This window comes from Lissotriton helveticus, chromosome 1_1, assembly GCF_964261635.1.
Source record: "Lissotriton helveticus chromosome 1_1, aLisHel1.1, whole genome shotgun sequence".
NCBI classification, from domain to species: Eukaryota; Metazoa; Chordata; class Amphibia; order Caudata; family Salamandridae; genus Lissotriton; species Lissotriton helveticus.
The window spans coordinates 638,661,775-638,680,009 of NC_136057.1; the positions used below are offsets into that span (position 1 = coordinate 638,661,775).

The 18,235-nt window shown below is 41.7% G+C and overlaps 1 protein-coding gene across 1 annotated transcript in view; it reads left to right on the top strand.

Moving 5' to 3' along the window:
* Positions 1–18,235, top strand: part of CAMK1D (calcium/calmodulin dependent protein kinase ID) — a 1,511,583-nt gene that overhangs the window by 1,468,831 nt on the left and 24,517 nt on the right. The window contains exon 9 of the mRNA XM_078674169.1: positions 5,599–5,686. Within this exon, the coding sequence (XP_078530295.1) occupies positions 5,599–5,686 (88 nt within the window). The remainder of the gene's footprint in view (positions 1–5,598; positions 5,687–18,235) is intronic.

Genomic DNA, 18,235 nt, shown 5'->3' on the forward strand with positions numbered 1-18,235 from the left:
AATCTGGAGAAGAATAAAAAAACGGAAATAACTAAATGGTGGGAGCACAAATCGTTAAGTAAATATGCTGAAGTTGGAAGAGTTCCTCGTGGCTTACGAATCCTTCTTGCTCCCAGCTTTGACAACCCCAACCCTGCCATGTTGAAAGAGTGGGGGAAAACAATTTGGCAGCTTCAATGAAATCAGTACATATCTTAATTAAATATGCAGCCATTGACCGGGACATAATTTTGGAAGAAATTGATAGGCTAACAACTGAGATAAACAACAAGGGTACAAGTAATGAGACAAGAAAATGTGGGATGCCATGAATGTTAGATTGGAAAAGCACGAGGAAAAGATAAAAATTAGGAAAGCGCATAAATTTGCCCGTGATGAGGAAGATTATAATCACGGTAGAATCTTCACTTTCTCTCGAAAATACAATGCACAGAAGAAACAAGAATATAGTAATAAAAAAGAGTAAGAGTAAATCCAACGTACTCACAAGCGATGCCTCTACAAGTGGAGTACATAATACAGTTAATGCGGAAAATGAGGATAATGATGATACAACCAGCACTGATACGATTTTGCTAACGAGTGGCTCAAGTTGCGAATCACTTTCTTCCAGCCAATTTCCGGTAACCAGATTAGACTTAGCTGAGGAATTGGATTTTTTAGTCGAAGAGAGACTTCAAACGTCACGACCAATGTTGACGCGGCAACAAACAAGAAAAGAAGAAACAAAAGGCGAAAAGAAAGGAGACGACGATGTAAACAAAAATCAGCAAAACAAGAAGAAAAAAAGCAATTGGAGCAACAGATGGTAGAAGATAAAACCATAATTAATCTATCAACTATAACTTTGACCAAAGCAGAAGAACAGCTTTTATCGATTGGTCTTAACTACTGTCCCATACAAAGTATGAACTATAGCATGACTCGAGTGGATGTTTTTTGTTTCATTCGTAAGATCAAGTTAAAGAAACACTTTGCCTCAAAAACCGCCAAAAGTGTAATGCAAACTAATATAGATAATGGCGAGCCTTTTGTTTCGGTCCCTTTTCAATCATCTGATGCGGAAATTGTCATCACAATGCATGATCTAAAAGACAACTTAGACCCTGCTGATTCAGACATTGATCAAGCTACACAAGTGAGACTTAACAAGATTGACATTTTCCAAAAAGGAGCTGGTTTAAGTCCATTTAAATCTAAGTCCAATTTCATGCCTATGATGCCTAAAGACTGCATAGATGTATTTCATGAGTGCGTCACAAACGACATTAAGAAACTGTATCAATCAATAAACAATAAAAAGAGAAAGAAAAATCTGCACATGACAAGAGCATATGACAAATTAATGAAGAGACTTGCAGAAGACAGTGAAATTGTAATCAAAAATTCAGATAAAGGCGGCAACCTGGTCATCTGGCCAAAAAAGGATTATATTGCGGAAGCCAAAAGACAATTGAGTGATACTAACTGATACGAAAAGACTAATCAAAAAGAGTATACAAAAGCCAAAGACAAACTGCAAAAAATGCTGGGACAGTGGCGTAGGGAAGGACTTATCTCCTTTGAAGAGTATACATTTATGAATATTGAATTCCCTGTGATGCCGTCATTGTACCTTATTCCCAAGGTTCACAAGCTCGTGAATCCCGTTCCAGGCAGACCAATCATCTCTGCCATCAACAGTATGGGCGAGCATGTAGGACAATATATAGACTATTTTTTGCAAGATTTTGTCAAGGAGTTACCGAGCTATGTTCGCGATACGAGTGATTTTGTATGTAAAATTCAAAACTTGACATGGAGTGCAGATATGTTATTAATAACACTAGATCTGGAATCACTGTATACGAGCATCAGTCACGTACAGGGACTAGAAGCCATCAAATATTACTTATCTAGCAGAAGTATTGAGTATTATGAGCACAACAAAATGATCATTCTTTTAATTGAATGGTGCCTGAATAATAATTTCTTTGCCTTTGGTTCTGAACTATTCAAACAACTCAGAGGAGTCGCTATGGGGTCCTGCTTCTCCCCCAGCTATGCGTGTTTACACGTTGGCTGGTGGGAGAAGCAGGTCCTGTTGACGGAACACAAACATTGGGTCGATAATCATGTCTGCTGTTATTTACGCTATATAGACGATGTCTTCATCTTGTGGAAAGGTGATGAGCAGCAGGCAAATAGGTTTATAGAAGATATTAATTCTAACTCCTCAAATTTACATTTCACATCCCATATAAGCAAAACCCAAATAGAATTTTTGGATGTAGAAATATACATAGACAATGAGACCATCAAATCGACCCTACACAGAAAGTCCACCGCTGGCAATGCTACGTTACATGCTTCCAGCATGCATCCGAGACATCTTATATCAAGCATTCCTTACGGTGAAATCTTAAGATTGAAGAGAATCTGTAGTTCATCAGATGACTTTGACCGGTGTGTGGAAGAAATGGTTATACGTTTCAAAGCATGTGGTTACACTGACACTATTCTGCAAAGAGCTATTCAAAAGGCTAAACAAAGACCAAGGGAGAGTTTATTTAAAAACATTCCTGTAACTAATGTAAATACACAACTTAACAACGTGACCCCTGTGACAACACCACAAATAGACAATGCTAATACATGTTCACGACTTATCACCACTTTCAGTAGTGAGGATAGAAAATTACGAGCCATAATTAATAAAAATTGGCCAATCGTGTTGACAGACACAATTCTTAGTGGCAAACTTCCCAATACCCCTAACATCACCTTTAGACGAGCAAGGAACATGAGGTCTACCTTGGATAAGGCAGCACCGGAAACAAAACAAAAAGTATCCTGGCTACAACCGAATAGGGGGTTTAGGAAATGTACCACATGTCGTGCATGCAAGTTTGGTATCAATAAAGCCGCATATTCCTCTCCATTTCATGCACATGAAACACCAATCCGTGGCAATTTTTATTGCAAAACGGAATTTGCAGTATATGTTCTCACGTGCACCTGTGGCTTAAATTATGTAGGAAGTACAAAGCTACAGGTGCACGTGAGAATATTGCAACACCTCAGGGCAATACTCCACAATGATCACGCCTACCCGGTAGCTCGCCACTTTAAAGATGTCCATAATCAGGATTTGAACTGTCTTAAATACTATGTGGTGGGATCGATTCCAAAACTGAAAAGAGGAGGCAATCGAGAGCGCTTACTAAGACAACTTGAAACTAGGATGATTTTAGAGTTCGACAGTAAGTGGCCCAATAGATTAAACAATATTGAGGAAATGCACAGCTTTATATAACCTGATCTATTTTCTTTAATCAGTGTTACATTTCATCAGTTTTACATAGTAGTATGGTTAGTGTTACTACCAACTAACAATAAGTCATAATATTAATAATTTCCAATATATAGGTTCCCTAATATTGAGAAATCTATGTCATTTCTTTTAAATAGGTAATTGTAAAATGGTAACACTAATATTACATATACAGATCCATCTTGTTTGTATATACTTATCAGTGTATTTGTATTTATATTGCCTATGATGAATTTGAGGTCATGTTTTTATTATTTATGATATTCTTGATATCTTTTTGATGCCTTTTGATACCTTTTGATATTCTTGTAATATATATGTATATAGATGTTTTTATATACTTTTGTATATGTTTATATCTATATATATTTAATATTCACCTATGTGTATATATACTATCACCTTTTGATCACGTGTTCATATTGTCATGTGTAGGTTAAAAAGAAGAGAAAAAAACAAAAATATGAAATTTATGATGAGTTTTATGAAACAGTGTATATAGAATCCCCCTTTTTTCATTTCAATGGTTTTTCTAGCCTTTTTATGGCTATATTCCCTATTTATTTCCTCAGATTTCATTGAATTCTTTTCTGTATTGATAAATAAGTTTTAAGAGACAATTTATAAGATTTTAACACATGTTGCAGGGCTCTGCAACAAATTTGTGTTTAATATATTGATACGCTTCTTATATATCAATCAGACATTTTGCACTTTATGTCTTCCTTGCACTTTAAATCTTGCACTACTTCTTTGCACTTTAAAAATCGGCTGCTTTCGCACTATATACTTTAGATTTTATCGTGGTCATGTGATCGTGTTATCTTTATGTGTGCTATTCAACCATCAACATCATAGTATCAGCGTAATATGCTGATGATATTTGGGATTTAACCATTAACATCATAGGACCAACACAATATGTTGTAACCCATAACAATTATATGTGCATATATTTGAAAAAATTATCTTTCATCTGTACCTAATGGATTTATCCACCAATAGTGTACATTAATGATTAGTATATCTAGTATCTTACATACCTTTCTTATATATGAACCACATTATGCATTTATGCTGTTATATTTTGTTGTTGATAACCGATATGAGATATTTTAGTTAACTTACTTTGTTAAGTATGTTTTCTATGCTCATGACCATGTGATCTGTTAAGTCACTGTTTGGGGTGTGTATTGGCACTATCACATACAAAAAGCAATGACATTTTAAAATGACTGACAGCGGGAACAAGGGCTCGTGTAGCCTGAAACGCGTAGCTGTTTTTCTGTGCTAATAAAATCTTGCACCTGATCCTGTGGTCCGTCTCCTCTCTCGCTGGTGTGGGTGAGCAAGCTTGCCGGAGGTGCTGCGGAGCTATTTGCGAATATATATATATATATATCTCAACCTGATTCGGGGACATGTGAAATGTGAATAAACCTAATATGTCATTGAGCCATAGGGATTTGTTGAAAATACCAATAATGTGGCTTCCTTGGGGACTATAGAAAGTTGCAAATTGCAATGTCATGATCTTTACCCACAGGTTCACAACACGTAATACCTAGAGAGGATCATTTGAAATACAGAAATCTGCATCCTGAAAGGTATTCCAGGGAAAAAAGCTACAATGTACATACCCTGGAACTAGTTCCAGTGTCCACACAGGAATTCTGAGCTATTTGCCCACAAAAGTATTTTTCTCTGCTGAACACTTATGGGCAAACAACATAGTATAGTCAATTTTTACATAAGCAAATAATACATGTGTAATTAGCTCAAGGTAAAATACTGCCCAATTTGGAATCTGTGTAAAAGTGAGAATTTCTTTCAAAACAGAATTCTTTTTGTATTCATAACCAGAACCTTGGTGTTTGGAGTATATTTCCGCTGAGGTAAAGCCCAACTGCACATGGCATAACCCCAAATCGATGAATTTAAAAGCATAACAGGCAACCCCAGTGCAATAACATTGTGGAATGAAATAGTGAACCTCTTGGCACGTCGAAAAATGAACTCCACCCTCATTATAATTGAGATATGAGAAACTAAAACATTATAGATGGCACAATTATTCCTGATTAATAGTTACCCATGTAAATGTTTAAATCTTTAACGTTTGTCCTGATGACATGCACACATTTTGTGTTACCTTATTTTTTTTCAAATGAATAAAAATGAAAGGAAAACTTTGTTTGCTCAATTTCTTCCTTAAAATATTGAAACTGTGTATTTCTTTATTTCTAACATTCTCTGCTTAGAATTGTCCTTCTTTTCTATTTCAGGATAGCTGGTGATACTGCTCTGTGCAAAAATATTCACGAGTCTGTCAGTGCTCAAATCCGAAAGAACTTCGCAAAAAGCAAATGGAGGGTACGTTAATTGACATTTGTATCCCACTGTTATGTGTAGAATTATGAAATGCATAACAGTGTAGTAGGCAATACAATTATAAGACACTCAGAAGAAATAAAGGTTTTCCAGTATGTCTGAATTAATTTTTTTAAATGGTGATTTCATAGGTGTGCAGAGACCCTGGTGATTTATTACAAATTCACACTCTTTTAGAAGTCTTTCCATTTAGTAACAAAACATGCAACACTAATCTCTACTGATCATTTTTCAAATGTTGTTAATGGACAGTAACAGTTACATGAACGCACATTTCCACATTATATACCACTAAAATAGTGTGGTTCGTCTATGTGGTTGCAAAACATATCAATAATCGTCAAAGGGATGCATGTTAGGTTTGTCTTTGATTCAAGTGTGCAGATTGACAGCCTTAGCGCTCTAGCTCTTGCCATCCCCACATGACTAATTGGCCAGGCGAGCACTAAGTGCTTCCATATTTTGTAAAAATGCTCGAATCCTTTGTCAACAAACAGCTCGTGAGCATCTAGAAAATCATGGACTCCTGGACCCTTTGCAATCTGGTTTTAGGGCACTACACAGCACAGAAACCGCGCTGGTCGAGGTTGCTGATAATATCAGACTGGCATTGGATAAACGCCAGTCAACCATCCTCGTCCTGCTCGACCTATCCGCGTCCTTTGACACTATCTCCACTGCATCCTAATTCAACGGCTGTGGGAGATTGGTGTCAGAGGAAATGCCCTAAAATAGTTTTTCAGCTACCTATCCGATCGCACAACAGCAGTCCAGATTGACAAAAACAGAACAGGCAAAAGATCTGTTAAGATGGGCGTTCCACAAGGCTCGATCTTGAGCCCAATGCTTTTTAATGTCTATATGACCCCACTGGCCAAAGTGATTAGAACCTATGGCTTTGAGGTTCTGTCCTATGCCGACGATACCCAGATCTTAGTCACACTGGGCCCTGATCCGAATGAAACCAAACAGCGTTTCAAAAACGGCCTAACTCATGTCGAGGAATGGATGAATACCAATCACCTCCAGTTAAATGGCAGCAAATCAGAAATTATGCTTTTCGGCAAAGCGGCAGAACATTGGTCTCATGACTGGTGGCCAACTAATTTAGACAGCTGTCCATTGCCTAAGGAATCAGTTCGAAATTTGGCCTTCTACATGGACAATAAACTGTCTATGGAAAAACAAATCAACCACATCATAGGTACCTGCTTCGGACTAATGCTTAGCCTGAGGAAGATTTTCAAGTGGAATCTCGTTCAGGCCCAGAAACCCCTAGTTCAGGGTCTAATCATAAACAGAATGGACTACGGGAATGCGCTCTTAGCCTCCATAAATGAACATCACCTGAGCAGGCTCCAGGTTCTTCAGAACACGGCAGCTCGGCTAGTTCTTAACCTCCCTCGAAGAACTTCGTCAGCCACATGCCTGAGAAGCCTCCATTGTCTTCCGGTGAAAAAGCAAATCCTTTTTAAAACTCTATGCCTGGCTCATAGACACATTTATGAAAGAGGCCCCAGATACTGGTTAAAAAACTAAGATGGTATCAGCCTCAAAGAAAACTCAGATCCAGCAATGAACTCCTACTGACACCTCTAAGAATACAAACTTCCAGAAACGGTGGCCACGCGTTTCCTTTTCTAGCTCCTGTTTCGTGGAATAAAATGCCCCTTCATCTCCGCATTATCCCAGAACACAGCTGTTTCCATAAGAAGCTAAAGACCTGGCTTTTTACAAACTAGCTGTCCTGCCCCCCTCTGATCAGAGCCATCTGCAAGCGCCTTGAGACTCTTTGGATGTGATTTGTGCGCTATACAAATGTCCCTGACTTGACTTGAGATGCTATTGTGCCCCTTGTCTGGTAAGCAATTTACTGATGAAGTTCTGGAGTTTGTTTATGGAGCAAAGGATGCAACACATTCTTAAGACTGTTTCAGAGATTTGGAGAGTGGTTATCCGTATGCTACTCCTACATGAAGTATGAAAGAAATGTACTTACTTCCCGAGTGTGAGTTACCACTTCATCCCACTACAGGCATACTACTCACTGAGTATATAGGATTCTGCCATAGAACTCCCTACTCCACTGAATTAAATGGTCTCACGGTTCTGGCACGCTGAACAACATTGCCCAGAAACCACATTTTACAAATGCAAGATGATATTGGTTAATCTGTGGATCAATAAAAGTATCTCAATGAGACCTAATCCGAGACGGCTTTCTTGACCAAGATCCACAGATCAAATGTATGACTCTAAGTCTACTTTTTCCTATAAAAGAAGTAAACAAGTAGAATAAGTGCAAAAATCATTAGAAAACAGAGTTTTAAGAGAAACTGTGAATTTCTTATCATTCCATAATATGTTTTTCAACAGACTGACTATTTGAAGAAAAAAAAAATATTTGACCTGCTACAGACAGATATGTCAAGCAGACCATTAATACATCTGTAGTCTATCCGTGGCCAAATCCATATGATCATGGTGCTTAATTTGAGCCGTGGTTTCCGGTGCTTGGCACTTAATTGTCAACACCAGCACTTATGACAGTCTGCCACAGTTTATGAATTCAATATAGATTAGAAATTACCAATACCTGCTGTGCAAGCCATTCTTGTAGCTTTGGGGCCCTGAAATAGTCTGAATTGTAACAGTTGTAGGGTGTGATGGTTAGTAGTTGTGTAGCATTAGCAGGGACAATGGGTAGTGCAAGCTCCAATCCTGACAACAGCCCTGGCACTTATTATTTTTTACAAATTAAGCACTGAGCCTGTGACCATCTATTACCATCATCTTGAATCTCATGGACCAAAGCAGATGTTAGGCTAGTGATCTAGACACAAAGGTCACAAAACTGGTAACTTTGTAGGCAATCTAGAACTCTGCCCTGTCTAACGTCCAGTACTCTAAATCATGCCCTTTTGAAAAATGCTCCTAGAATCGGAAACTGACAACGTCATCTGAAAAACTTGGCATTTTACAACTTATTTCTCCAAGCACTATTTTAAAGTTGGATTAATTCCTATGCTTGTTCTTATTGCTCCTCTTTTTTCTGTGCTTGCTACCTTGGTATGATTTTTCATTATATGTGCATAATTAGAGAGGCATTTGCATTTATAAGCAGCTGCCTCCAGATCCATAGACCCAAAGACCTCAATAAAAATTGTAGGCAACTTTAAAGTTATGAATGAAAATATGAGGAGTCAGTCAGATGACAATGCTGCACATGCGTGATTAAGAGGTTCCTGTCATTTCAGCCCCAATTGTCACAATTCCTTGATTGAAGTGGTCATGAACAAAAGGCTGGGGGCAGAAATACCTTTTTTTATGCCTCCTAGAAATATCAAAAGGATTCCTAGTAGTGGTAAATGGATTGACAATTGTAGATCTATTCACCACAAGTGCAGATAAATCCTCAGCTAAAATTTCCACTCAAGGTGTGTGAAAGGAGCATTCGAAAGGGTGGCTTGTCCTAGAGGTTTGGTAATGCCCACAATTCCCAAACCCCAATCTGACCATTCGCCAACCTACAAAATGGTCAGAGTATTCCCTTTCCATGATTAAAGGGGAACAGATCACCCCAACATTTGGTGGGAGTGAGGCAATAGGCTTCATCCACAGGGGAAAATGTTTCCCAACTAAAACAAGCATTTGCAATGCAATAGGTCTCGCATTAGGAAAGTTTGAGCTATTGGTATTGTAAATGGCAAAGTTTTTATTTATGTTTTTTTCTTTAAATAGCTAAATTAATAGCTTTGTCATTTACAATGCTAATAGTTATAACTTTCGCAAATGTGATACCTATAGCATTTGTAATGCAATATGTTTTGTATTTACATGACTTAGATGTATTGATATTACAAATAACAATGGCGTTTAATTTTTTTAAATAACTAATACTTAAATAAAAGTTATTGTAATTTATAATGGCAATAGCTTAAACTTTTCTAAAGAACTTTTGTGAAATTATGTTCAGTGTATTTTATTGTGACGAAAATCCAAGAACAGAAGTGAAATATAAAAAAAAATGTTGTGACTTTTGCAATAAAGCTTGAAACATTGATAGCGTATATTTGAACCAGTTGTTGTTGAATGGTTGCACAGATTGATTCTGTGAGGAAAGACAACGTCCTTCCAGACAATGTATTTCACAAAAACAGAACAGTGCTTAGAAGCATTAGGGAGCCAAGTGAAGCATTCGGTGCAGTTTTCTCTTACCTTACAACAACTGCGAGGGCAGGGAAATCTTCGCGAGAGCGCGTGCTGCAGTCCGTCCAAAGCTCGCGCCGCCGGCCTGCGACCAGGAAGTCAGGCAGGCCGGCTGGGACAACCGGAAACAGGAAGTAGGAGGGCGGGAGCCTACCCCGCCTCCCACGGAAGAGCCGCGATTGTTTGGAGCACCGGAGCAGGCAGGAGCCTACCCTGCGCCCCGGTGCCGAAGAAGGGAGGAAGAGTCCTGCTGCTGGTGAGAGCCGCTGCACCTAGGAAGCCGGTGAGTGGGGCTTCGCCTTGTTATTTGCTGGGCTGCGAGGGCGGGGGGCATGTGTGTGTGCGCACGCGCGGCGGGCTGTGTATGTGTGTGAGCGTGCGTATATGTGTCTTGGAGTCTGTGTGTATGCGTGTGTGTGTGTGACTGTGGGGGGGGGTTGCCTGTCTGGGTGCCTGCGTGTCTGTGTAAGTGTAAGTGCGTGTGCGCGCGTGTGTGTGTCTGTGTGCATGCATGCGCGTTAGGCTGACTTGCTGGGAGTATGGGAGGGAAGTGCACGGCGCGGCGCAGGACGGAACGTGCGCGTTCGCGCACACAAATCCAGGAAAAAAGCTCGTAACACCCTCTTGTCCTCCTTCCCCCGTGACAGGCAACATTAGGTCTCCAGCTGGACACCTGCATCCTTTGGATGCAGTTTACCAGCTCAACCTAAAAATAGAGATTCTTCCTTCCACAGTCATCACATGATGTGGCCTGCGAGAGCATTGAGAACCAAGTATGTTTATAACACATCTCTGCTCTGGAAGGGGGGAGGCGGGGCACATCCATGCGCTCACTGGAGTGCGGTGCAGAAGTGGGAGGGGCCTTCCTGTGCTCGGTCTGGACGCCCGACACCCCCCTGGAGATAAAAGGACGGAGCTTTTCGTCCATAGAGGTGGAGAGGAGGGATTCATCCCAAAAATTATAAGCAGGTTTGTTTTGGTTGGACTTTTGAAGCTGCTCTGCAAATGTGCGGTATTTGTCTTCGAAAATATAAAAATGCCAGTCTCCAGGTCTCCGTGACTCTTTGCACCTGTCACACTACTGAGTCTCAAAGGAGGGTGCAATCAGGGGCTTTTGGGGGGTGGGTCGTGGATGTTAACAGAAGAGAAACAGTTTTTGGAGGGTGAGGAAGATTTGCAGAGCTGGTGAGCCCCTCAGATTCTGTGGGAAGCATTTATCATGTTGGGAGGGTGGACATCCTTTCAAGGCCGGTGACACTTTTAAAAGAACATTGGAGAAGAGTCTGTAATAGATCTGTGCCCCCGAGAGGCGAACAGGATTATAGAAGAGCCAGACGTATCGTGGTACTCAACTAAGTCTCCCCAGGCCCTTCTCTGTAGGCTGGTCATCCTTGCCGCTAAGAAACCTCCTGGCACATCACTGTGTTGCTGTTTTCGAACAGTCCATGTTGAAATAGGTTTTGATTTTTGTTTATTTAGATAATTCTTCAGGCACATGCTGCTGCCATTCCTTAAATCAGCTACAACTGAAGTAACATAAAGGGTCAACATTTTCAAGAAACCTGGCAAACAATGATTGATTGCCTGCTTTAGAAAAGGATTTAATAACGTTTTGCAAGTTCCCATTTAACCGCTAAGCTATACCTAAGGGTCAATGTGCCTGCTGGAAAATCTTTACTCAGTAAAATATACTAAGAACCCAGGTCATTAATTTTGACCAAATGCACCTCCTAGCTATGGATATAGCCCCATTGAGGGCATCTTATGTAGGACGATACCAGAAAGAGACATTATTTCCCTTGTGGGTCAGGTCTCAGGTATTGCAGGTCAACAGTGACCATGCGCAATTTGTATCTGCAGAGTCTATGTCGCATGTATCACAGGTCGACAATTGCAGGTATGAAATGTCAGAGCTCAAAATGCACTTTCTCTGGCAATTGAGATTGCCTTCGGCTAACATGCTACGACTAATAAAAACATAAATAAAATCAACACTAGCGTCTGACTGGAATTGTCACTTGTGAAAGAAGCAAGGTAGCTAACTCTAGCACTGTCCAACTGCTCCCACCGTCCAACATCAAGTGTCCAGGAGACAAATAATATTCAATATAAGCACTTGAGCTATGGCACTCATCAGATTACAACCCGTTGTTCTTCTTAAGAGCCCTAAACAGCCAGCACTTAGCCTAGGCCACAGATGACATTGTAGAAGTTACTTTTCCTTGGTCAACCCTTAGAAGGCAATCCTGATCCATACCACATTCCAGCCAAAGTGACAAATGTACCTAGAGGTGGATTTGTTTGTGATATATGTGCTATGCACCCTAGAGGTGAGTTGATCGTTCCAAAATGCAAATTTCTGTGTTCCAACAATGTCCCTGTAGAGTAGATATACATTCACCGTGGCTCAGGGAAGAAGGCCAGTGTCTGGAAGAGTTCCAGAAATTCATTGAAAAGCCAACCACTATCCTACTATAATTTGCTTCTGTGTTGAACAAATCTAACCAGTGTTAATGTTTATGGTAGGGAGGAATAGGAGAGGTGGAAAGTGACGCAAAAAGAGGAGTGAAGCAAGTGAAAAGAATAAAAAAAACAAAGAGATGAAGTAAAGAAAGGCACGAATGAAAGAAGACAGAAGCTGGAACGGGAGCAACAAGAGGACATGGAAGAGTTGATTTCGAGTCACTATGATGCAGACTTTGGAACAAGAACATTTAGATTCTGATCTTGATTTCACTTTATCTCGCCATGCGTCTGTTTTGCCTATGCCTCATTTCTCCCGAATTTAGGACACCTTACAGATTGGTTAGAGCATACAACAGTATTATGTGCTGCTATGTAAAAGAAAATAAATGTACTGGAAAGGAAAAGAGAAGGTGCTACTGCGACTTGTGTATCGTTATTTTGTTACACATACGACATAAGGACATTAGTGTGATACGAGTGACGGCGCAGAGTTAGACACATCGCACTGCCACCCCTCTGACGTGTGACAGACAGGCTGAGCACTGCTGGCCCTTCACAGGCATTACTAGCCTGGCACCATCCACCCGATCACCCTACAGCCGATCATCCTTCAAAATTCATGCAAAAATGGCAGGACTTTCTCGAGTCACATATTGATTATCGAATGTTTGTTTAAGTTTCTTCTGTGCATATACACATATAATAAAATGCCTGCTGTGCAGCTTGGTAGTAAGACGTGCTTTCGTTTCTTGAAATGTGCTGCTCCTGTAAAAATATTTGTCTCACTCGACTACAGTCCGTTTACAGAGTAAACGTTTGCTACGTTTGCCTCATTTCTGTATATGTATTTTAAAAATCAATAAAAATGTAGCGCAAAGAGCGGGGCGGACTCTCAGGCCAGTCCCCTCTTCTCATAGCTGAGCCAGTTTTATCGTCAATTTTCCCGCGGCTTTACACATTCCAGCTTTGATTTGCTTCACGGTGACTTTATCGGCTGTCGGTGGATCACCCACTGTATCATTTCCATTCACTCAGATTAGGGTGCAGAATCCAGCAGCGCCGCTGTTCACAGCAGACAGGTCCCAGCATGACCTCCAATCCTAGCTCCTCCCCGTATCCTCGGACCACGCCCAGGCTCTGTCCACGTGCAGCAGGCCACCTAACCTTGTTACAGCCCGTTCCCAGAGAAGGCACCCGAGGCGGCTACGTCCTCATAATTGGATTTGAAAACCGCACAGCATTATTGACATTCTCATTGTGTGTCCCCGGGGCTTCCACGCCCTGGCCTGGGTGCACAGCCCTGTCCTTGAAAAGGCACCAGGGCGAAGGGCTCTTCTGGCCTGCACAGGGGATTTTCTGGTGATATAATTAATTTCCAAGCACGTTACCCCTTTCCCATATATGTATTTGGGACCTGTCTTAATTCAGACTGGAGTGCATATCGTGGGCCTTCTTTCCTAAGCAGAACTGAGAGTGAAAGGTTACAATGGTATACATGTCATACATGCATGTATCCTCCTTTTGTATGAATTATTAGGTTGTAACTCTTTGTGGGCATTGCATCCTGTTGTGGCTGTGCAATGCAAAACGGAAGTCAGGCACTTTTGCCTGAGACGGGGGCGGGGCCTGCAATCCGGCAGGAAGTCCCGCCCGCCGCCGAGGAAGAAGTGGAGCCGCCCGACTGATGGCCTCTCCGAAGCCCGGGGCTCCCAGGTGCTGGAGGGAGCCCCGGAAGTGAAGTCCTGCCCCCTGGTACCAGCGCTGCCGTAGATGAGACACTGAACACGCCGAAAGAGCCCGGTAAGTGGTGGGGGTGGGGGCGGGGCATGTGTGTGCGCGCGCGTGCGCGGGGGGGGCTGTGTATGTGTGTGTGCGTGCGTGCGTGTGTGTATGTGTCTTGGAGTGCGTGTGTGTGACTGGGGGAGGGGGTGTGTGTGTGAGCGAGTGTCTGTCTGTATGCGCGCGCATGTGTACGGCGCGGGACGGGACGTGCGCGTTCGCGCACACGAATCCAGGAGAAAAAGCTCGTACACCCTCTTGTCCTCCTTCCCCCCAGACTGATCTCTATACGTCTCCAGCTGGACACATGCATCCTTGCGGATGCATTACCAGCGAGACCCAAAAAGGTCAGAAAAGTGTGCATTTTCACAGAGAATTCCGCACAAGGGAAAGAGGACCCCAAGGGAGAAATCACATAATATTACCAGAAATACACCCAGAAACTTGCCCCTGCAATTGCTCTCCAGGCATACTTCTGGGAATGTTTGTGGATAGAAAAAACATGTGCTAAGTCAGAGATGTAAATCTCCGCCCGGACCTTTGTGGGTTGCTACATGAATAAGACCCAAGTGTCAAATTGATTACTCTGGATAGCTGGTTATGTTTTCTATTTCTGAAGGGACGCCTCAAAGCCCAAAACACAAGCAATAAACATGAAATGTGTCCAAAGAGGATAAAAAGCTGATAAAAATAAGGCAGTAGATTATTTTTGTACAATGAAAAGTAGACACCACGAAAGGAAAATAAAGGGCCACATGTATGAAGCCTTATAGCAGTCGCAAACCCAATGATTGACTAAATCACATAGTTTGCAATCACTAAATAGCTTTTTGATATGTACTAAACCTTTTTCGCAATTTTATTAGTACTAACCAAATCGCAAAATGGACATAAAATGCATACCGAATCACAATTTGGAAGGGCAGGTTTAATGTGCCTCTTCCAAATTGTGATTTGGGATGCTATAAAAGTCAATGTTTTGTGGCCATAATTTCGGGCGCAAACAATTGATATGTTAAAATTACTTCATAAGCAATCGCACACCGGGATTTCCCATGGTGGTATTCGACAGACCCGACTTGCTCACCTCCACCGCCCCCAGAAGGAATGCCGCCCCCCCCCTCCTTGATCCACCAACACCACCTCCCCCTCCCTCCCAGCTACGCCACTGAGTTCTTCAGCAGGCAACAATCCTTGTTATAGTTGCCAATCTGAGTGAGCCACAATTTGGGACATACCTCATGAATAGTAATGAGGCTGATCAGATTGCCACCCAATCTGAATGGGAATTTTTATGAATCAACCTATTAGTATCAGTTTAGAGCCAGGACACTTTTGGGTAGCTGTGCACTTAAGTTAATAAAAGAAATAAATAGTACATAGGTTGGTTCCCAAACTTTTGTGTGTTTTCATAAAGTTGGTGCACAGTTTGAAACCACATTATGCAACTGGAATTTTCCTACATCTGGCCCGAATTTCGGTCTAGAGTTCACAAATACTTCATGAGGAAACATTTTATATCTGACTCACAATACCTCAATTTGACCATACACCTTGCAAATATAACAAAGACTAAAACACAAACTTGCAGACAAAACAGTTTGTGACTTATCCTCACAAGGCCCAAAATATAAAGCTGAACGGCTTGAATGTTCAAGTGCACATCCTATGCCATAGAAGGTGAGTTTCTGATCCGGAAATAAAGTTGGCATTAGGTGTCCCCGTCAGTCATAGAGGTATTCCTCCAGGCTAACCAGAAAGGTCAATAGTTATGCCCAAAGGGGTGAGACGATACCAAAGGGGATGATGAACGGAGCGTTTGAGCAAATCAAACACTCACACCCAGTCAACTGATTCTGGTTTAATCCATCATCATTCTTTAGCCCACTCCAACACCCCAGTTCAGATATGCAAATCTGTCTGACCCTGTGCCTCATGGGAACAGTCCAGCCCGAACTGCCAAGCCATGTCTTCCATGGACCAGAAACAAGCATCCTGGGAACGGTTTCGGGTTCATAACCCTCCAGGGAAGACATGGCTTGGAAGTTCAGGCTGGACTGTTCCCATGAGGCACAAGGTCAGACCGATTTGCATATAGCCATGTCTGAACTGGGGTGGTGGAGCGAGCTAAAGAATGGATGGATTAAACCCAGATTAGTTGACTGGGGGTGAGTGTTTGATTTGCTCAAGCGCTCCGTCCATCATCCCCTTTGGTATCACATAGGGGTGAGACAGCTGGATCCAGGGCAAATCCAGCTGAGAGGAGGAATCCTTTGTAGGCACACCACCTAATACATTGTTGCCATTCTGTAAAGTATCATACAGAGGGAAAGACCTTCAGTGAGTCAGAGGGGCAAAGGGATACAAGGAGAACACAACAAGCTTGAGAAACAGAACGAAGCAAAGAGAGTGAATGAGAAATACAGCTAGAAAGAGAAAAAGAGAGGGGGAAGAGAAGCAAAGAAAGAGAAATGTAGGGACATCTTGAGAGATTTAGGAACGTTAAGTCACAACACAAGACCAGTGCATAGAAATGTGTCTTTCTTATAGTTCTTTCAAAACATTACCTTGCATAGTCAATCTTTCCAAATAGCGTCATATCTAGTACATAGACATTGGTGTAGTTTTATTTTTTGTATTTTTATGGCTAATTGCAAATGAGTCATTTTACCCTATTTTAATGGGGGGGCAATGGCAGTTTAAATGGATTGTAACAAGTATAGCCACACCAAACCCATCTCGACTTAATACCAGATTCAAACTAAATGAAGCTGCAATTTTAAAATGACCTTAACGTGCTTCTATACTACTGTGAGGCTTATAAACATTCACGAACTATGCAGCACAATTTTACTTCACCAATTTTTATGATCTGTCATGCATATATTTAAAATGGCTTTAAAATATACCACATTTTTAAAATTTGGAAATAGACTAAAACTTGAGAATTCATGCATTAAATGCAAGGACAATCACCCTGTTAATCAATTTATTATTTTGGTATGCAATTGAAATACATATGACCGTAAATATTCAAATGAATAAACTCTTTAGCTATGACTGTATGTTATCTACATTCCAATAATATATTATGACATTGGACCCAATAACTTAATAATTACCAGTAAAGGAAAGAGCAATATGAAAGAAATGCATCTTGAGCAACCAAAGACGATGGCAAGTCTTTACAGAGGAGTATGGCCTCACTTTATATTTATTTATCCATTGTAATCTAGTGCAAACAAATCAATCAATCAATCAATCAGGGAATTGTAAGTGCGCTACTCACCCGTGAGGGGCTCAAGGCGCTGAGGTGGGCTGGAGGGAATGCCACTCTGTTCAGTCGAAGAGCCAGGTCTTGAGGGTCTTTCTGAAGGTGTTCAGGGAGGGGGTGCGTCTGATATCTGCCGGTAGCTCATTCCAGGTCTTTGCTGCGATGTGGGAGAACGATCTTATGCCTGATCTGGCTCTATGGATGAGTGGGGTTTCAGCCAGTGCGAGGTTGGATGATAGCAGGTTTCTTTTGGGTATGTGGAAGTTTATTCTGTGGTTGAGGTATTTGGGTCCGTTTTTGTGCATGCATTTGTAGGCGTGAGTGAGGATTTTGAAGGTGACTCTCTTCTCCACGGGGAGCCAGTGGAGTCGCCGCAGTTGTTGGCTGATGTGTTCGTGCCGGGGGATGCGGAGGACGAGTCTGGCCGCGGTGTTCTGTATTGTTTGCAGTGGAAGGGTGGTAGTCTGATCCTTTAGCTTCTTCCGGTGAGGAGCGAGCGGATACAATCTAGGGCAGTTCCTTGTATGCCGGTGTTGTGTAGTCTGGTGATTAGTGTGCGGTGAGATACAGTGTTGAAGGCTGCAGACTGGTCGAGGAGGATGAGGGCGGCGGAGTGGCCCTGGTCCAGGAGGGTGCGGATGTCTTCTGTGACGGCGAGTAGGACGGTCACAATGCTGTGGTTGGCTCGGAATCAGGATTGGGACGAGTTGAGGATGGCATGCTCTTCGATTTATCGTGTCAGTTCCCTGATAACTATTTCTTTGCCACGGAGAAGCGAGATGAGCCAGTAGTTTTTAAGGTCA